This window comes from Syngnathoides biaculeatus, chromosome 14, assembly GCF_019802595.1.
Source record: "Syngnathoides biaculeatus isolate LvHL_M chromosome 14, ASM1980259v1, whole genome shotgun sequence".
Lineage (NCBI taxonomy): Eukaryota > Metazoa > Chordata > Actinopteri > Syngnathiformes > Syngnathidae > Syngnathoides > Syngnathoides biaculeatus.
Genome location: NC_084653.1, coordinates 21,899,523 through 21,921,469, shown reverse-complemented (window position 1 = coordinate 21,921,469; position 21,947 = coordinate 21,899,523). Strand labels below are relative to the sequence as shown.

Here is a 21,947-nt window from a genome sequence, read left to right as displayed (position 1 = left end):
TGTATTAAAATGTGTCACAGGGCCAAAATGGAGATCTAATGATACGGGCCGTATCCCATTTGTGCCTCCCGCGGCACAACAGCTCCTACACCTCAGCACTTTTGCGTGGCACGCGCTGTCATCGCAGTGCACAGAACCGCACACAAATCCACACATTACAGAAGCTAATTGGCTCATTGAACCCTTATTTCAACCCAGTCCCAGACGGGCCCAATTTGTCTCTTTTCATGGCAGTTAAAAATCGTAACGCTTACTTTTTGCGCGGTGCGTGTTTTGTGCACAAAAGGCTCCGGCTCGATTTTTGATAAGGAAGCACGCAAGCACATTGAAGCCCCAAACCCCAAAAGCAGCACGCGGACACAACTCTTGTTTTCGAGGCTGCACAACAAACGTCGGAAGTCAGTGGGGAGCGGATGAGGATAACTATCGCTCGTAAAAAAAAAAAAAAAAAAAATATTCGGCTAACTTCAAAGTGACGGCAAAACTGGAAGGGGGGCAAGCATTCGGAAGAAGACGCTGCAGCCTGACTCTTCAAATCAGGACGGGCTCCTGAAGTCATTTCCAATCCCGGTCTCGGTTCCCTGCGGAGGCTTTTAATACCTGTTCGGCTTATCGGCCATTTCCCCGTTCCTCAAAACACCTTTGACCAGCCGTCACATTCCCTCTCACTCTTTCTCTGATTTATGTGTCTCCTGATCGAGTTCCGTCTAATCACCTGACAGCGGCTTCATGAATATTCCACAAGCCGTACCTGCGCTCATGAATATGAATGGCGCCGAAAGTACTCTTCCAGAGGTGCCGCTGGGTCTCCCTTGAACATTCCGGCTCTTATTTAGATATACTTACCTAATATGTACTTAATGACCGCTGAGCTGCACAACTTTTCAGAGGGCCAAGGATGCAACGCTCTCATTTAGTTGACGCAAAGGAGACAGCGAAGAGGGTGAACGTTGAATTTTACTTTGCGCCCGATGAGAGGAAAAAGTTAGGAATCTGTCCTGGGACGGACGGAAACATTCCACGAAATAATCTACGATTATGGCTGAGGTGCCAGTGATGAACTGTGATAAATCGGGGGGGGTCGCCAAATGAGCTGCAGTTTTGCGATGTACCAGGTTGGTTCTGGTATCTGTGGACTTCATGTTGACGGACCTGTAGTCCCTCAGTCAAGAAACTCCAGGTTTCTTCAGGACTGATCGCAGAGTGCTTGAAGCAGCAGCAAAGATCTATGGAGAATCAAAGTGAATTCTGTATTCTGGTCTGGTCTTGGTCTGTCTCTTTTTGGGTAGCTAGAAAAATTGGACCCTGCAGCAAAGTGGAGACTGTGAACACTGGGTCTTAAACGTGTGGTACTGCTTCCTCTAGTGCAGTGGTACTTAACCTGGGTTCGATTGAACTCTAGGGGTTCGGTGAGTTGGTCTGAGGGGTTCTGCCGTGGAGATCCAGAGACACCGACTCATCATGTCTATACGTGATGACATACCGCGCTTGGTCATCACTGGCCGCAGATGATCAGGTGACATTGCCTGGCCAATCAGTGCTGGGAGGAATTTAGTGCATTCAGGAGTGATCCAACGTGTGAATGCCATCGTAGTATCGTGTGATTACGTTCCTCATATTTTAATCCATGCTAACTATGTCAGCACCGGCAAAACTGAAGGAACACTTTCAAAAGCTGCATCTAGATGGGGGATATAAGAACACAATGCTTGCTGAATTCAAGGTGAAAGAGCCCGATTCCACGACAAGGCCACACTACCTGCTCTCGGATTTGTACCCATTAACAAACCGATCCTTGCAGCATCATATGAAGCTGCGTAACTGATCGCAAAGCTGGGCAAGCCATACATCATGAATGCGCATTTGAATCTGGTGGAGTTCGGGAGCTTCAACAAGGTTAAGAACCACTGCTCTAGTGGTACGTGACGAATCACTGAATTAAATGGTCACACTACGGTACTATTCTCAAAAATAATGTTGAATTTGACCTATTCAAATAGTTTTTTTAGGGGTAGCGGGACAGTTTGAAACATCACGGTTGACTTGAAGAAGCCCCAGTTTTTCGGCCCATACGAGCTTATTGGTGGACACTTTTAACTGAAACTTGTCAGCCAATCAGAAAAAAGGGTTAATCGAGTAGCAGACTAAACAAAATGGTCCGCCGGGAGACATAAATTAAAAAAAAAAAAATGCTGTTTTACTCTAATTCAGGGGTGCTCAATGCGTCGATCGGATCGCGAGGCAGTCTTGGTCGATCGCGGGACGCTGTGGAAAGTATAACATACAGATTTTCAGTTTGTGGCATTTTGCAATGTCATTCAATGAGTGAGGGGTGACTGCTTGTTACATCCAATGGCACAATTCACATACGTACGGTAAAGAAGCCACTGATTTCTTTTAGGCAGCGCACGGAACTCTCTCTTACAACGACCTCTATTTTTCCTAGTTTACCTCACACCCCCCACCCCCGCTCTTAAAGATGTACACTCATGATTACAAATGTTACAGTACTTTTATAATGACAGCGCCCACCGCCGCTGCTTTAGTTAGCAACACAGTCTGGGCAACGCAGAGCAAAGACGAGCTAGACATGCTGCTTATGTTTACTTTTTATATTAATGGAGAAAGTTAAAGAAGGAATGCTTTTGTTATAAGATGCAAGGACTGTCGGAGTATGTGAATAACCGAAGAAAAAGTGATTAAACTGGACGAGATTTTTTCTCTTTTCGAGTGTAGAAGTAGAAAGTGCAGGATGAGATGGTGCGTCATTTTCAAATTCCACCTTGACACAACCTGATCCAGGATGAAAGCACAGACAATACAGTGCACAAAAAGCTAATTCTGGATTTAAATATATATAGTATAATATGTCACATAACTTTAATAACATAACATTTGGGAGGATCATTCCCCCCCGTCGTCGGTAGCTCGCGAGAGGCCGGCTGCTTGAAAAGTAGATCTTGGGGTAAAAGTCTGAGCACCCCTGCACTAATTTGATAAATTTTTTATAGGCGATATCACACAAAAATATTCTTTAAATTTTTACTGACACTAAAAGATTTATGTGTGTAGAGCCCATCATCCGATTTTCAAAATTCAGCCTCAGCATTTTGGAAAAACATTTTTTTTTACATTGCTAATTTAACTCTTAAGTACAATACAGTTGCATTTAATCATTTTAGTGTAAACGAACCCCAACTGACCGCATGAATAGTACTTCATTTTGCCATTATGTGAGAATATAGTGGTGGCTAGTGGGTACCACGCGGTGAAAACGGCTCTTAGCAGCAGCACCATGTCCGGTGCTCGAGAGAGTACCTCATCATAGCTGCTTCTTAGGTCTCATTTACAGCGTTTAGTACCGACTTGGCTCACCCCAGTTCTTAAATTGGCAAAAACCGGTACTATTTCAAGCACCTGTTGAGCTGGGAGTTCAGAAATTCACATGCTAATGTTAGCTTTGCAGCCCGGTGTGTAGCGTTTGCTTTTTCCCTTCAGGAGACTCTTGTTCTCCTCCATCCTTTTTTCTGTTGGCGTCTCTCCTTTCAGTGGGGGGGCTTTTAAACATTTCCTTCTGTATTTTGAAGCGGGGAATGCGACGAGCTAGAGCTGAGGCGAGGATCGCGGAGTCGCAACGACTGCAAATGTTTTTTTTTTTTTTTTTTTTTGCGGAGAAGCGCTTTTGTGTGCAACCCCGCTAACGAAACGACAAACCCACCTCGATGAGAACACGAGCCCCTCGGCGCGGGTAATAAAAACAGGTGAGCGCGAGAACCGGCGCTTGAAGTCTGAATGCCGGGTAAAAGCAGAAGAGTGGAAATGTTGACGATCCCGTTTTGATGACGACCCTCCCCCCCGCCCCACCCCCGGAGGCTCATTAAGCCGACGCAAACGCCGCTGCTGAGGGGAAGGCACGTCGTCGACGATCTCGCCTTGTTACTTTGTGATTGAACTGGCTCCCCCCTCTTTGTCCCCCCTCCCCCAACTATGTTGCAGTTCCCATCAATGGCACATTCACCACCACTTAATGCACTCGGATCATATGGAATCCTTTAGTGTGTTTTCTTGGCAAAAGAAAGACCGGAGACGCGTGGCGTTCTCTGCGGGATTCGGACACGCGTGAGCGGACGTGACTGGCTGCGCTGTGAAGTCGTTGCTCACTTAATGTCGCATTTCGCTGCCAGACTGTTCTGGGGGGAGACGTGAAGGTTGTTTTGCTGTTGAAGAGGGCCTCATTTTTTTTTTTTTTGTTGCTTTATTGCTCCTCTCGCTCAGCCGGCTTGTTTGTCTGTCCCGCCTCCGCTTGAGCAAATGCTTAATTACAACAACTTATAATGCCTCTTAATATGGCTTGAATAATTGGCACATTTTATCTTTGAAAAGACGTTTCTGTAAACACCGCTGTACGTCTCACACGTCTTGATCCATTTTTTTTTTTCTTTTCCCGGGGCATGCGTTCACACTTGAAATGAGAACCAAAAAATTAATAAATTCCCGCTCTCCTGTGCCAAGCCACTCTTGCTCGGTTCTCCTTTTGAAGGTTGCGAGGTAAAGAAATTGATTGCGAGGATTCTCCGGCGTTCGATTCTGTGGGGGAGGTAGTGAGGTTTCCAATCTTGGACTCGTCTTCCGTTGGGTGCCATGTCGCCATCGTCGCTGAGATGACTACTGTGTCGTTTGCATAATTCCCGAGTTTGACACCTCGGTGTGTTGAGGTCTAGGCGTTGGTGGACCGAGAGAAGAGCAGTGCCAAGAGGACGCATCCTTGGGGTGTCCCAGTGTTGATGGTGCATGTGGATGAGGTGGTTTCCCCAAGCCTTACCGTCTGGGTCCTGCATGTCAGGGAACTGGGACTCCCCTGGCAGTGGCAGGAGGGATGTGGAGCTTGGATGAGAGCAAGTCAAAGATGTCCCCTCCACCATTGAGGTCTTCCACGATGAAATGCAGTCCCTTGTTGGCTGTCTCATCCGCCAAACTCTTTGCTCAGTAGGCAAAGTACAGCTGCGGTTTTGCAACGCTCTTCAGGTGGTCCAACACAGGGAATCAAAGGATTTCATGTCAGCGCAACAGACCTGTAGTCGCTTACTCAAGAAACAAGATCGTCAAGTTTTTGAAGCAGCAGGAAAGATCTATTGAGAATCAAATGGATTTCTGAATTCTGGCTGATCGGCGGAGACTTTCAGGCAGGAGGAGGGAGACAAACCATCCGGAACCTTGAGCTTTCTTGAACTACCAGTAGGCAAAGTACAGGAAGTCCAACTGCGGTTCTACAACACTCTTAAGGTGGTCCAATACGGAGAATCAAAGGACTTCACGTCCACAGATATCAGAGCAACTCCAGCTTTCTTCAGGACTGATAGTCCAGATTTTGAAGCCACAGCAAAGGTCTATTGAGAATCAAAGTGAATTCTGAATTCTGGCTGATCAGTGCAGACTTTCAGGCAGGAGGAGGGAGAGGAACCATCCGGAACTTTGACCTTTCTTGAACTTTTGTCGCCGTTCGTAAACAGATAAAGCAGTAGGGGGAGTCACGGGCGGGATGAAGGTCATTGGTAGTGGTGAGATAATAATAATTGGTGAGATAATATGCAAGCTATTCAAGGCGTAGAGGAGTCTTACATTTATTAAATGTATTTTGTGTTGTGTTTTTCATAAGTGAACCTCAGAATAACAAGAACCACAAAAATGACGAGAAGTACTGGATCGTATCATCGCTGGAATCTCGACCGCCTTAAAAAAAAAAAAAAAAAACTCTTCGGTACAAGTTCAAATCAAAGTTTACGTTTTGTACAAAAAAATACAAATAAAATCCTTCATAAAGACAAAGTTCATTGGTGACACTGTCAAAGAGGTCTTGATTTAACAATGGCGTGTTATTGCGGTTCTACTCGCAGAACCTCGCGGCCTCGTACGGAGTCGTGTGAAGCTAAAAAAAAAAGCTAACAACAATAATAGTGCGGGAATAAATCACGGCAACAGTCGTGATTAGGCTTATTAAAGTCATTAGTCTCAGCTGTGATGATTGGTTAATTGTATCTGCTACAACTACGGGACGTTATTATCTTTGTATTACCGCAAGATCAATTTATGCACGGGGGTGCAAATGTGCTGTAAGTACAGTCGTAGGAGTGATCCTCTTCTTTTTTTTCTACGGTATTTGTAAATATGACTGAAAACAACCGTGGCAGGCCGATGACAATCAAAACAGTACGAGGAGAATATGCCCAATGTTTTGAATATTCTCCGGACTGTTTGATTTGTCGTTTAAAAACTAGGAAACATTAAATAGTGAGTCATTACCCAAGCCGCTCATCCTCACGAGGGTTGCGCGAAAGCCGGAGCCCATCCCAGCTAGCTTCGGGCGAGAGGGCGACTACACCCTGAAGTGGTCGCCGGTCGGTCGCAGGGTCGATATCGACGGCATAACTGAGCGGGAATCGATCCCACGCTGCCCGCAACAAAGGCAGGCGTGTGTAGCACTACACTATCTGTGACTCCAAAATAATGAATCAAGTAATGGTAATCCATGGTTGAAGTACAGCCTCGCGTTAGACGGCTTTGCTTGATCGTTTTAACCTGCAAAAACCTTTGCATAATATCGTTTGACATGTCATCCAGGAAGAAAGATGAATTAACATTTCTTACAATTATGGTGATTATTTATTGAACGCAAGTGAGTGTTTAAAAGTCTAAATGTGAAAACCCCTTCAACTTTGCATTGGTTTCCCCCCCTCCGTAAATTTCACGATCCCTGCTTTTGAAGTTTGGTCAATTAAGGAATATTTTAAAACATGCCGACAAAGAGTGACCGACACAATATCACATTAACGAGAGTCGAAGGTTTATTTTCTTATTTTTATTAATGACTCCAAAATCAATCGCGAGAGGTGATTTTCCCCCTTTGTGCGGGAAGGAGTTATTTTCCCAATCATTTAAAAAAACGTGGATTTTAGAGCTCGATTTGCAATAGTGTGACACCTCTTAAAGTCATTATGTCCTCAGAATCTTAATTCCCGTCTCCTGCCACATTAGACGACGTCAAGATTTCTGTCCTTCTCCGTTCGATAGCACAAATTGCTGCCGGGACGGGAGGTATTTAGTGCCCCCTAGTGGAAAAAAAACTGCACCAGCAGGTCCACATGTCGACACACACTCACGATCAATATGTCTACTCGGAGGCTCGATAATATTGGCCAATCATTTGTCGCGTGCTCTAACGGCTATTTAGCTTTAATACCCTATCGATGACGGGCACAACGTTGGGGATATCTCGCGCTTTGTTGCTTTTGCGCACAAAACGGGGGGACACGGTATCGGGTCCCTCTGCACATTCTCATCGGATCCCAAGTGTGTGTTCGACACTTTCCAGAGGGATTCATTCCCCCTTCCCCCACCCCCACGCATACCTGCAACTCATTCGTCCCTTGCCGCCGCTAATGCGGACGTACCCAATGGTGTCAGCACCTCGACATCGTCTCCTCCCTCCCCGTCCGACTTCTGACATTTTGACAGACAGCCCGGCCCACCTCCTTGTCTAATAATGCCGACGTGCCCCCCAGCTCCAAAACCTTCACCTCCTTTTTTTTTTGTCGCCCGTTTGTGCCTTCGCTACTTTTGTGACACGTTTTTCTTTCATGTCCTCCGTGTATCTCGCGACTGTGAAGGCGCGTGCGGGAATCGAGTGAAATCGTCCCAACTGCCCGTTGAAACCGAGCAATGTCAATCGCAAAACGTGAAAACTTTGTTGTAGTTAATTGGAAAATGCAAAATTAGTCGTTGCCAAAACTGCATCACACTCGTGAAGCTTGACTTCAGGTACGTCCGGGAGGTGGATGTCTCTGGAGATGAACATTTTGCACAAGTAATTAAGATTTTTTTTTTTTTTCTGGCTGTCATGAAATCCATGATTTTTGGTCTATTATTAATGGGGAAAAACGGCAGCCGGTATGGATCCATCCGTTTTTTTCACCACAAAACATGATTTTGATGTATATGACTTTTTGTAACTCCCACCATGAAAATCCTCTCGGGATTTGTTTTCGACAAGAAGCAGAAAGTGACGTCGGAGGCAGTCGCGCGCTCAAGCAGTCGCGTCTGTTTATGCTAGTTTTACCCAATGGAAGGTCGCTCGTTGTTCTTTTGCGTTAGCCAAAATGCCGGCTCGTTGTATTGCTGGATAGTGCTCGAACACTCGGGAGGATGGATTCAGTTTTTATACTTTTCCAAAAGATCTGGTTCGTCGTGAAAAATGGATTGCACAGGTGCAAAGGACGAATAACAGCTAGGTGTGTATACAGCTACAAAAAAAAAAAAAAAAAAAAAATAGTTGGGGGGGGTGTAATCCGTAAATCAGGGGTGCTAAATGTGTCGATGTGCGGATCGGAAGGCTTCCGTGCACCAGCCGCAGGCCTTGTTGACAAGTCGCTCGCGGGTGGCGTTGGCTTTATCACCGCCACGCGAAGGTGGATCGGGCAGGGAGGTGGCTTGGCCGTGATCCGCCTATCATCTAAATATGGCTCGAAACAATCGGGGAATATTGCCCCGGTCACTTCACTCGGTTGTGAGGTGTCAGAAGGGGCGTGTTTGTCTCCCACAGTCGGGGCCACAGCGAGTTTTCCATGGGGAATGTCCGCGGTGACGTCACGGGCAGGAGATGCAGCCAATATGGCGACCACTTGAATGTCGTAGAATGACACCTTTGCAACTTTGCGCATGGATGACGCGCTCTCCGCTCATATTCATTTTTTCGTATAGACATTGAAGTGAATAATGTCATTATTATTTCGTATTTTTCACTACAATATCTATTTTAGAATGTTTACAGGGATGACACTCGGGTTTTAAAGTCCATCTCTTGTGTTTCTCTGCAGATAGTAAGCTGCGGGTGCAAAAGAACAACCAGTCTCTGGTCAACCTGGAGGACAGCCGAGTCCGAATCAATTGCTCCGTCACCTCGCAGACCAGCCCGGACTCTCGGCACGCCGTGCTGTGGTACGTGAGGCGCGCCGCCGCGGGCTCGGAGGCCGACGAGCTCCTGCTGCGGATCGAGCGCTCGGGGGCCCTGGAGTACGGCACGTATGCCGACGAGGAGCGGCTGCGGCGGCGCGTGCAGGCCGAGAGGCTTTCCCCTCGGCTCTACGCGCTGACCCTGAACAGGGCGGAGAGCGGCGACTCGGGGACGTACTACTGCCTGGTGGAGGAGTGGCTGAGCGACCCGGACGGCGCCTGGTACCGCCTCTCGCGGGACTCGTCCGGGTTCACGGAGGTTCTGGTCCGACGGCCAGGTGGGTCTCTCGAACGGTGCATTTCTTCTTTTACTGCCAAGGCGAGAAGGAACCAGCTGGCTCGCTGGCCTTATTTCGACTTTTTTTATTATTAGATTCTTCTCCATTCCGTGGGGGACGCGTCTAATTCAAGGTCATCCAACCTCGGCAGATACATTTTGCCCAGAGAACTCAATTCATTGTTTTATTAAAGCTTAATCAAATCTACCAATGTATTATACTGATAGTTTTTTTTCGTGCATCGTCAGTATAAAGGTGCAATGTTATATGAAAGGTGGTTTAAAAACTGTTTTTTTTAATATACCCTATTAATTTGTCAAATGCTATTTATGTTACATTCATAGAAAATACACTATTATGACTAAATATTATGACTAATGGCGGCACGGTGGTTCAGCTGGTAAAGCGTTTGCCTCACAGTTCTGAGGTCCCGGGTTCAATCCCGGACCCGCCTGTGTGAAGTTTGCATGTTCTCCCCGTGCCTGGGTGGGTTTTCTCCGGGCACTCCAGTTTTCTTCCACATTCCCAAAACATGCAACATTAATTGGACACTCTAAATTGCCCCTGGGTGTGATTGTGAGTGTTTGTCTCTATGTGCCCTGCGATTGGCTGGCGACCAGTTCAGGGTGTACCCCGCCTCATACCCGTTGACAGCCGGGATAGGCTCCGGCACTCCCCGCGACCCTCGTGAGGATAACTGGCAAAGAAAATGGATGGATGGATGGATGGATATTATGACTAATCACTTTAAATCAGCCCTCACATTTTCTAAATTTTTAAATTGATGCCGTTGACATCAATTTCATTAAAGATTATTAATCTGATATACTGACACCCTATATTTGCTATACCTGCAATATTTTACAAAAATGCAATTATTTTTCATCATTATTATTACTATTATTACTCAATTTCGGCAGACTCTTGCAATGTCACAAAATATGAAAAAAGTCCCTTCCTATTATTAAAACAACAATAATAATAATAATTTAAATGCGAGCAATGGCACTAGCGAATGAGTTTTCCCTCTGCGATATGTCAGTTTTCACAGATGCGCATAGTGAAGCACGTCTCAAGAATAATAATCAGCGCAATGATTCCTTCCACACGGGGCTTCTCAGCGCCTGGCGCTCGGGCACGAATAAAATAATTTGTTGTCGTTGTGGCAGTGGCGTACAACTGCAAAAGCAGACACGTGAAGTGAATCACGCCGTCGTTCAAAACGGAGCGTCGTCTTTATCAAAGTGTAAATCTAATAAAATAAAGTGTCCAGCTGGGTCAGTTATGGAAGCTGCCGGAGGTTTTGAGAGGCCGTCGTCTATTCATTTGGATCATAGATGGTGCCGAATTGGAAGAGCGTCATATACTTCTAATGACATGTTGCTTCATTGTGTACGATGTAATAAAAAATTATCAGTAGAAAGCATTGTAGCTTGCGCTGAATATTAAAAAAAAAAAAAAGGCAAACCCACCCAACCCAGCTTCCTTTCACTCTCTCTAATTTGGAACCCCCTTTGCCCACCACGCGCCGTATAAAATCCTCATTTCCGGCTCTTGCCCGGGCGCTAATAGCCGCCGGCCGCTAGCCCCGGTAACAAGCGGCTCAATATCCTTGGCAGCGGTCGAATCCGCGGAAGGGATCGGCTGGCAGCGACCGGTTCGAGGGCGCGACAGCTGTCGGGCACCGCACGGAAGCGTTCTCGCCGGGTGGCTTTTCCCCCCGACAAGCATCCAAAAAGCACTCGAAGGTGTCGTGTAGTCGTGCCAAATTCAAAATTAGACAGAGTCTCTCAGGGAAAACAAAAAAAAAAAAACGTATCGTAATTCCCGGCCTGGAGAGCGCACCTGGTTATCAGTGTCACCCAGTACGTTTGTAAAGGAAATACCCTTTGGTACACACATACGCCGCAGCTGTGTAAAAGCCGCAAGTTCCCACACTGAAACATGTAATATTTACAAAGACGGTACACAGAGAGTTTAAAGCTAGCGCCGCCACGCTATTGCTAACGCTAGCGCCACACTAATGCTATCGCTAACGCTAGCGCCATGCTAACAGGGCCAGACCAGTCTCACTCTTCCCTTTTCCGCTCGAGTGCCCCCTTGCGGGCGTTAGAAAAACAAAAAAAAATGCACAAATTAGCCACATCACCCCGTAGGGTTGAAAGCGTGTGAAAAAAGTTGCGGCTTATAGGCCGGAAATTACAGTAAGTGGAGTTTTCTTTTTCTCTTTTTTTTTTTGCTTTTTATCAACAAGAAAACTCCCAATAACCTCTGTCGCCTCCAGATAAATAATGAGTTGCTCGAATAACTTACTTTATCGCGTGGATATATTGCTGATTTTTTTTTGGGGGGGGGGGCTCTTAGAACTTTTATTTATAGGTGTGTGTGTGTGTGTGTGGTGGGAGAACTTTTACCTTAGAACTTTTATTTGGAGGTGTCCTGTTTATAATCCAGAGCGGAATCATCAATACGGCATTAGTTCAAGAACGTGAAGACTGCGAGTAAAAATATAAATAAATAAGATTTATATGAAGTCGACACCGCCGCAGTTAATTGGGCTCTTGGAGCCGCACAAATAGAACCCTATGGGAATATATCACAGTACAGCGTATACGCAACCTTATATTAGGTGAATGTGTTTGCTTTCATTACGGGGATGTCATTTCCTCTGTCAGTCAATAGTTGTTTCCTTGGATTCATTTATAAGTGAACATTTCATCGGGAACATACGGCCCGTACGTGCACAGAGACTCTCACGCTTATATTACGCGCTACCGGAGATATCTGATGACAAATTAACATGACGTTAAGGAAAATATGAATCTCGAGCATCGGTGGTATTGATTCGTCAAGACGGCTCTGAGTATGTGATGTTCTAATTTATTTTTGCTGATGGTTTTTTACAAACTTACAGGTCCCTGGAAATAAATATGTAATGTATACTTTATTCATTGAATTCTATGATTTGAGAATTTTTGCCAAGAGCAAATAATAGAAATGATGAATGTGCAAATGCTGAACTTCCGCTACTTGGTCAAAGGTTCCTTAGTTCCTGTTGTATTGTTTTGTAATTACAGTACTATAATTACTCTTCTGTGGTCTGGAATAGGCTCCAGTACTCCTGTGACCCTTGTGGGGATAAGCGGCTTGGAAAATGGGTAGATTTGGTCTGTTTCAATTTTTTTAAGACATTGACACAAATAACCCTCAACTCCATTTTGACAAGTGAAGCAGTGTTTAATGCATTTTATATCCATCCATCCATTCATTTTCTTAGCCGCTTATCCTCACAAGGGTCACGGGGAGTGCTGGAGCCTATCCCAGCCGTCAATGGGCAGGGGGGAGGGTACAGCCTGAACTGGTTGCCAGCCGGGCACATGGAGACAAACCGCCGTACTCACAATCACACCTACGGGCAATTTAGAGTGTCCAGCTAATGTTGCCTGTTTTTGGGATGTGGGAGGAAACCGGAGTGCTCGGAGAAAATCCACGCAGGGACGGGAGAACATAGAAACTCCACACAGGCGGGGCCGGGATTGAACCCAGGACCTCAGAACTGTGAGGACGACGTTTGAAGAAAATCGCAAAAACGCCACAATTCTTGAATTTACAGGACATCTTGGTGGTGTTAGTTCAATTTCCAAACGAGTAAGTGACGCCGCAGATGAGGTTGGCGCCTGGCAGCCTTTTAGCTTAGCAAGCTAGCTGGCGGCTAGCGCCTCTCGTCGCCGTGCTTTCCACACCTTGACGACCCAGGGGGGTACATTCTAGTTACTAGAGGCCTGAAACTGAAATTTTGGCGACTCATTCATGTCTGGATATGTGGGTAAAGTCGCATCCATTTTTCAGCAAGGCAGACGTGTCCAGACACTCAAAGTCATTAAAAATTCACTTTTCAAGACTCGTGTTGCAATTTTTTTAGGCTAAGGTTCCAATTTCAGCAAGAGAGAGTTTGACAGTTGCTGCTGTGTCCCACGACAGAGGCCCGACTCCAGGTGGAGGAGACGGAGTCAAACGTGACAGTCGCGGAGTCCGGCTCAATCCGGCTGGGTTGCAGCATCCCCTCCCAGTCGTCCCGAGACTCGCGCTTCTCCGTGTCCTGGTACGTCGAACGCGACGAGGACGAGGAGCTGCCGCCGCCGACGGAGGAAGAGCGCGAGCGGGAGTGCGTCTTCTCCATCGGGCACGACGCCGTCTTCGGGAACGGCAACTGCAGCCCCAGAGAGGAAGCGGGGCCCAACTCCCGCCTGCAGTTCGAGAGGACCGCCTCGGACCAGTACAGCCTGACCGTTCAGGGGGCGCGGCCGTCGGACGCGGGGCGCTACTACTGCCACGTGGAGGAGTGGCTGCTCAACCCTCGCAATGCTTGGTACCGCCTGGCCACCAACAACTCCGGCTTCGTTACGGTCAATGTACTGCAACAAGGTGAGCGCTTCCTCTCTTACTTTGTATGTATACAGTACATCGAGCGTACGCAAGAGAATCAATTTCCAGATGTTGGCCCGTCTAAGATGAAATGAAATTTTAATGTTGCACTTACCACCAAAATCATAATGCTTATTGGTATTAAAGGAATGATTAGCTTGTCTGAAATGATCAGGATTATCGGTATTTTAAAAGTTAAGATCTAAAGTGTCATCTTTTGAAAGCTTTTGCATTTCTTGACATTCGATATCTTAAACGATGACCCAAGATAAATAGAAGATAAAAAATAAAAGATTGCACCATACCTACTCAAAATGTCTTAACAATTTTCTCAGTCACAGACTAAAAACTGAAACTCAGAAGCAAATTTTACGTGTTTTTTTTTTTTTTTAGGAGTTGTCAATCCTTCAGTATAAAATAGTACCTTAAGTCCCGGTCTACAGAGCGCACCTGGTTATAAGCCTCACCCAGGAAATTTTGTAAAGGAAATACCATTTGGTACATACATACGTCAAAAGCTGTGTAAAAGCCGCAAGTGCCCACATTCAAACGCGATATATTTACAAAGAAAAGCGGTACACAGAGAGTTTAATGCTAGCGCCGCGCTAACGCTACCACCGTGCTAACAGGGCCGGTTAAAAAAAAAAACATACTGGTAAAAATCACTGAGATTCGGCAGTAACAAGCTAGCGGAGCGCTAACAGGGCCGGACCGGTAAAAGTCACTTCCTCTGCACATATATTCCACCGGTCTCACTCGACGAAGACGGTACACAGAGAGCTAACGCTCGCGCCGCATTAACACCTTGCTAAAAATTTTCAATAGAACATTTCTAAACAATTTCTAAAGAACTTTAGGACCCGAATCCGATAGAATTTCTATTGTTCTGTACAAATCCTATAGAAACTCACATCCAAAGTTCGACAGAACAAGTTGTTCTGTACAAATTCTATAGATTTCTATAGAAATTTTTTAGCAGGGCAGGTCCGGTTAAAAAAACAAACATACCGGTAAAAATCACAGAGATTCGGCAGTAACACGCTAGCGCAGCGCTAACAGGGCCGGACTGGTAAAAGTCACTTCCTCGGCACATATATTCCACTGGTCTCACTCTTACCTTTTCCGCTCGAGTCCCCCCTTTGCGGCCGTTCGAAAAAATGCACAAATTCACCCCATCACCGCATAAACCGCAGGATTGAAAGCGTTTGGAAAAAAGTCGCGGTTTATAGGCCGGAAATTACGGTAATCTGGACCAAGACCGACTCCATGTTCTACTCTAGGGCCGATGTCAGAGCACTGCACTTCAAGGCAAAGTCCCTTTCTCCCTCCGCTGTACCAAAAATATAATAATAATAATCCCATTCTGACAGTATTTGTCTTGAAAGTGCAACCCAGATCTATTGGGAAGAAAAACCTGAACAAATGACGAGGACGCCACAGAGCCAGGCTTTGTGAACTGGTCGCTCGCCAACTTCCTGTCACAGATGGTCTGGCAGATGAGCATCCCACTTCAGACAACATTTGTCAATGAACTCTGAGGCGTTAACACCGACTTGAACTCAAGTCTACAGGGATGAAAAGGTGACCATAGCACTTTGGCCGGGTCGCCAGATGGCGCACGCAACCTCGGAGACGTCGCCATTTCAGTCATACTAGCGCGTCGCTCATCTCCGATTCACCCACCCCAAGCGTCCTCCGAATTGACCACGCGCAGACGGCCTGACGGATACGCACCTTGTCACAGAATCCCTCACTGACCACAACACTCAAGAACCATTTGGTGCGATCTCCCGCCATCACCGAGGGCACCGCGTCCGACGGGGGTTTCAAACAGTCGCGCTACACATTCCGCATTTTTGTTGTCGGGAGGAACACGCTCCGTCGGCCGTGCTCATCCTGGTTTTGGACCTTCTTACAGTTTCCTTTTGATGTGCTGCATTTATACTCGACACGTATAGATTGACTTCGAAAGATGGATGTGCACTCACACCAGGGTTCAGTGGACCAATCCCTCCCCAAGTCAGTCTAAATATTAAAAAAAAAAAAAAGATGGATATCGTTTGGAGTCACTCATGGTGTAGTGGTAAACACGCCCGACTTTGGCGCGGGCAGCGTGAGATCGATTCCCGCTCAGTGATGGTGTCGATATCTGCCCTGCAACTGACTGGCGACCAGTTCAGGGTGTAGTCCCCCTTTCGCCTGATGCTAGCTGGGTTAGGTGCCGGCTCTCCCGCAACCCTTGTGAGGATAAGCGGCTTGGATAATGGATGGGATGGAGGGGATATCGTTTGATGTGCTAATGTGACAGTTCGCCTCATTATTGGTGCAATCGCGGTTTTATTTACCGTCATTTCTCAAATAATGCCCACATTTTGCGAAAAAATATTTTCAAAAAGTTAATAGAGCGCGTTATATTTAGGTATGGATTAAAAATTAAAAAATACAATCACATTGTATAGTCATATACAGGTACATAGAGAGGTAAAAAATGTATACATATGTTATTCGATATGATATCCGATGTCTAATGTTACACATTTATATACAGTTTATTACGGTAATGTGCGCCCCCCCCCAACTGATATCTTTCGATATTTTTTCTGTGATCCGATTGACATGCGACAGTTCGCCTCACTATTGGCGCAATCGCGGTTTTACTTACCGTAATTTCTCAAAAATAACGCGCAAATTTGCCAAATATATTTTCAAAAAGTTAATAGCGCGCATTATATTTAGGTATGGATGAAAAATAAAAAAATACAATCACATTGTATAGTTGTATACAGGTACGTAGAGTGGTAAAAAATGTAAACATATATTATTCGATATGATATCCCATGTCTTATGTTACACATTTATATACAGTTTATTACGGTAATGTGCACCCCCCCCAACTGATATCTTTCGATATTTTTCTTTAATCCTAAAATGTCTACACACCCCTGTCCAAATGCCAGGTTTTTGTGATTCAGTAAGCAGAAAAAAAAAACCAAATCAAACAAAAATATCACACCGAATGAAATGCTACATTATTTCCACCACTAATTATCATAAAGTTTCATCAACTATTAAACAAAACGACCAACTTCCGTCCACAGAATCCACCGTCAAGTCGGTGGTGTGCGCCAACGACACGCTCTTCTACTTCGTCTTCTTCTACCCGTTCCCCGTCTTCGCCGTCCTCCTCATCGCCCTCCTGCTGGTGCGCTTCAGGAGCCGCGGCAGCGGCAAGAGCCAGGAGGGCAAGAACGGCGCCCCCCTCCTGTGGATTAAGGAACCGCACCTCAGCTACTCGCCCACCTGTCTGGACCCGCCCGCCCTCAGCCTGCACCCCGGCTCCGTGGACTAGGAGCTCCTGACCGCCCCACCTCGCCCCCGACTCGCCGTATTCGCAAGCCGCACGAGGGGAGCGGATCGGGACGCCGCTTGCGGAATTTCCCGTCGTTCGCCACTGTCTTGATCCATCAGTAGATCGACTGCCTTTTTTTTTTTTTTTTTTTTTTCGTGTGCGAGTGAGCAGCGTTCTAATTTTTTTTTGTGTCTCGGCGCTGTGTTTGATTTCATTACCCTAAATATCTTTTTCAAAAATGAGAACAAAAAAAAAAAAAATCTCACTTTTAAGAGAAGGAACTGTGGTGGGGGGGTGGAAAAAAAAAAGTCTCGACAGTCCCGATCCAAGTACAGGCTGGCCTACTAAATTGGTTGCCATAGCGATGCTCCGAGCCCACTGACTCCATCGCCGGCGACTTGGCAGCCTTGCAGAGAGACAAAAGGGGGGGAAAAAAAGGCCCACCTGGCCCCGCGAAGAATTTGGCCCGCAGAACCAAGTCCTGGAGCACTGCTTCCACACTGCCAGACACACAAAACTTTGACGACGCGAGCAAACGAAAAACGCACGTCCGTTCTAAACGTTCTACGTCCCGCCGAGGATCCGCTCCACATTTCGCCGAGACTTCCCGATATTGCAAACGACGTTCGTTTCGACTCCCGTTTTTAATCCCGTTTCGATTGAATTTTTTTTTTACGGCACGACCGGGGAACTGAAATTCAAATCGAGCGCATTTCACTTCGATTCGCTCCGTGCTTGACGGATGAAAAATGATTTTTTTTTTTTTTTTAAGGTATGAAATTTAAAAAAAAAAAAGATCACATCCTTTCAAATGAAAATAATGTGTAGATACTGTAAGACACATAAGTGGTGGAAAATGTTTGTGTTTTCTATTTATTGTTTTATACTTTGTTTTTTTTATTTTGAAATTCTCTGCTGCTTCCTTGGCAACGGCGGCAGATGATGATGACCATGTTGTGGTTCGAGATGCTCCATTTTTTTTTTTTTTTTTTGGTACCAAAATGAATTCCGATTGAGTCAGTGTTCAAAAGACGATACAGGTAGGAGTAAAATTATTTGTGGCTTTTATCTGTACAAATATTTGGAAAAGACAAAGAAACCTAGAGAGAAAAAAAAAAGCTTCTTGCTTGCTTTTGCGTTTATTTTGTGATGCTTCGCCTTGGAAGGATTTTTTTTTTGGGGGGGGGGTGCGTTTGTTGAGTGGATTTTTCTCCCCCAAAAGGTGGCTCAACGTGCCAAGAGACATGAGACAATGCAAGAGACTGAGGAAAAACTCCAAAAATGTAACCCTTTCACTGCCAGAACTGGACCTAAAATTAAGAGGAGGTGGGGGGATAACGGACCCCCCCCCCCACACACACACACACACAAAAAAAGAAAACACCCCTCCTCCAACTTTTGTCGTCTGGGTCGTGTCAACATGTATATTGCATGACAATAACGCAGGAGGCATTTTAGATGTTTTGTAAACTTGGAGCTCTTCCTGAGCGCCGTGTTTGTGTGACAGAGCGCCGCCCCGACTCCCGCTGGACTTCCTGAGCCGCCGTGTCATACAGCAAACCCCCCCCCCACCCCGACAAATAAACGTGACGTCCCGAGTTTTGAGATTGTGAACAGAAAGCGAGCAAGTGGTCACGCCGCGCAAGAAATCTCGCGCGGTTCTCACTTGTAGGTACTTGGTTTTCATTGTTTTCTATTTATGGCCTAGTAGTGTTTTTCATACAAAAACTGACTGTAATCAAGACTGTACGACTTGTGTTATCGATTGAACTACAGTATGTCATAAAAACTGAAGATCCCCGCTATTTCGACGCTGTCCAACGAAAAAAAGCATGTACTATGTCGAAATGTGACTTGTGTGAAGAAATACACCATTTGGCGATACAGCTCGCAATCTTGTAGTCTTGCCTCACAAAAATTTAGTAGGAAAAATGGTACGAAAATGTAAACCTATCAATTTTACTGTCCAGCTCCAAACGACACGCTGTACTGAAAATGATGCCGTTTCAGGATCAGGCAATACTGTATACCTGCAAATTTTCATTTTTGTGAGCGTACAATGTGTTTTGGAACTTTATTTTAAAACTGCAGTTAGCTTATTGTTACGCTAACAGTATACGACTAACGTAATTCCCGGCCTACGGAGCGCACCTGGTTATAAGCCTCACCCAGTACATTTGTCAAGGAAATACCATTTGGTACAAACATACGCCGCAGCTGTGTAAAAGCCCCAAGTGCCCACCTTGAAACACGAGATATTTACAAAGAAAGACGGTACACAGAGACTTGAACGCTACCACCGCCGCGCTAATGCTAACGCTTTTCTATAGAACATTTCTAAATTCTAAAAGAATTTATAAAGAACTATAGAACTTTAGGACCCAAATCCTATAGAATTTCTATTCTGTATAAATTCTATAGAAAATCACATCCGAAGTTCTATAGAACAAGTTGTTCTGTACAAATTATATGGATTTCTAAAGAATTTCTATAGAAAATTTTTAGGAGGGCAGGTCCGGTTTAAAAAAATATATATATATTTATATATACATACATACATACTGGTAAAAATCACTGCGATTCGGCAGTAACATGCTAGCGCAGTGCGAACAGGGCCGGACCGGTAAACGTCACTTCCTCGGCACATATGTTCCACTGGTCTCACAATTACCTTTTACGCTCGAGTGCCCCCCCTTGCGGCCATTAGGAAAAAAATGCACAAATTAGCCGCATTACCGCAGGGTTGAAAGCGTGTGAAAAAACTCACGGTTAATAGGCCGGAAATCACGGTAATCTAGACCAAGACCGACTTGCTCGGTACAGAGAAAGCTAGCGCTAAAAGGCCAGTCAAAATAAAACTTACCCATAAATATCACTGAGACATGCCAGTAACACAGCAGCAACAGGCTAGCACAGCGCTTGTGCAGCGCTAACAGGGCTGGTAAAAGTCACTTCCTCGGCACATATATTCCACCAGTCTCACTCTTTACTTTTTCGGCTACGAGTGCCCCCTTGCGGCTATTAGAAAAAAATGCACAAATTGGCCGCATCACCTCATAAACCGCAGGGTTGAAAGCGTGTGGAAAAAAGTTGCTGCTTATAGGCCGGAAATTACGCTATTTATTCTAACTTTACCTGTAAAGGTATTTAATATTTCAACGATCAATCGTTTGGACACAGTGCAGCTGCGATTCTGTCTCACGTTTTGAAGCTCCCAATAGAGTATGCTGTTTTATCTTTACTGAACCACAAAAACATGGTGCGAACGCCACAAAGAGGAATGAGAAGGTGTTTATTGTTGTTTTTTTGGGTCGCCGGCAATCATCCACCCCACTATTGAATGACTTCACACGTACATACTTTTGCTTTCTACCACAGGTAAAAATCAAACTACAAATGTAATTAAGTATTGTTGTAAAATAATACATACTGTATTTACTGGACTGGTACGGCTTGTCAGCACGGTGGTGGCTAGATGTCACAAAACACTAGAAGCCCCGATACATTTTTTTGGGGGGTTAAATCTTGTTTTTTTCGATTGGCTGTTGTGTCTCGGACCTTGTGACAACATTGACGGGTGAAGTCCACTTTGCTGTTCTGTGTTATTCTCTCTGGGGGGGGGGGGGGGTGTCTAAAACCAATTTTGTATTACAGTTTTACAAGCGACATGAAGTGGCAATGCCTGATTGGACATGCCAAAAGTCACAAAAACTGTCAATTACATGCGTACCGTATCCTACTAAATTGTGACATTCTTTTTAACATTTGGCGATTTTCCCCCACAGGACCAGAAATATTGACGCGGAAAAGTTTGCGACGCCACTTTCATGCAAAATAGATAACTTGAGGGAAAACAAATACCGTACTGTATTTACGGTATGAATTCATCCAATCTAACTTTGTAACCTTCCAAGTGCGTTTCAAACATTTTCGGGCAAGCCTCACAGGCAAGTAGAAAATCGCAAATGTTCCGCAACGTCGGCTTCATTTACGGAACCAAAGCACATTTGACACGCACACGCATACTACACGAGGTGTTTTGTTGTCATGCGAGACGAGAAAACACCTGTAATGAGGGTTTTGCTTTCGTTGTCCGCGCGGAAGTTTGCGAGGCGCCTGCGACGTCGCCTCATTAAATTTCAATGAAATTTAGCGTATTATTTTTCCTCAACCGCTTTGCCTTTGATACAGTTCTGCCCCCCCCTCCCCCACCCACACACAAGCATTTCATCCCGTGCCAGGAAAGCGGGGGGGTGGGGGGGCGTCATGACTGCTGTTTTTGTAGTAATAATCCTGTGAATAATAACAACGATGATAATGACGAGTCCCGTCCCCGGCTGGCCTCAATCGAGACGGCGGCGTCATCGCCGCCGCCTTTGCGAGGGCTGCATGTGTCGACCGCGTGCCGGCTCCGCGTTTAGCTAGTTTTGTGGTGGTGTTTCGGTTCAGCCAGTGATGATCGGTGATGTATTTTTTTTTTTTTTTTTAATAAATATCACTATGGGTTTGTTTTTATTTAAAATTTTCTTCTGTCCAATAGTTGCCATTGTGACCATTAAAAAGGCACTTTGCTATTGTCGGTTTATTGCAATAAAAATAATTTACAGATGATTGCTTTATTTCCAGTGCAAAACAAAACGTTGTTTTCACGTGTAATGTACAGTGTATAGATGGGTAGTTTTATTTGAAATAAAGTTGTGAGTGAAAAATATATTCAAATGTAAAAAAACGATTTATTCCTATTTTAAATACTCTACTACTATACTAATTTTTTTTTTTTTTTTTACAAAAACGTAAAAATTATATGGAAAACAATCAAACTCTACAGGTATTGCATTTTTAATAAATATTCCTCAGTAAAAAAAACAAAAGTCATTAATACGATTGTT

The 21,947-nt window shown here is 45.2% G+C and overlaps 1 protein-coding gene across 5 annotated transcripts in view; it reads left to right on the top strand.

The window, feature by feature from the left end:
• Window positions 1–21,301, top strand: part of igsf3 (immunoglobulin superfamily, member 3) — a 124,993-nt gene extending 103,692 nt beyond the window's left edge. For 4 of the 5 annotated variants that reach the window (XM_061842513.1, XM_061842511.1, XM_061842512.1 and 1 more), the window contains 3 exons: window positions 8,847–9,284; window positions 13,266–13,709; window positions 16,808–21,301. In XM_061842513.1, coding sequence (XP_061698497.1) covers window positions 8,847–9,284; window positions 13,266–13,709; window positions 16,808–17,058 — 1,133 coding nt within the window. In that variant the 3' untranslated portion in view covers window positions 17,059–21,301. The remainder of the gene's footprint in view (window positions 1–8,846; window positions 9,285–13,265; window positions 13,710–16,807) is intronic. The other variant, XM_061842514.1, reaches the window with a different exon arrangement.
• The last annotated feature ends 646 nt before the right edge of the window (window positions 21,302–21,947 follow it).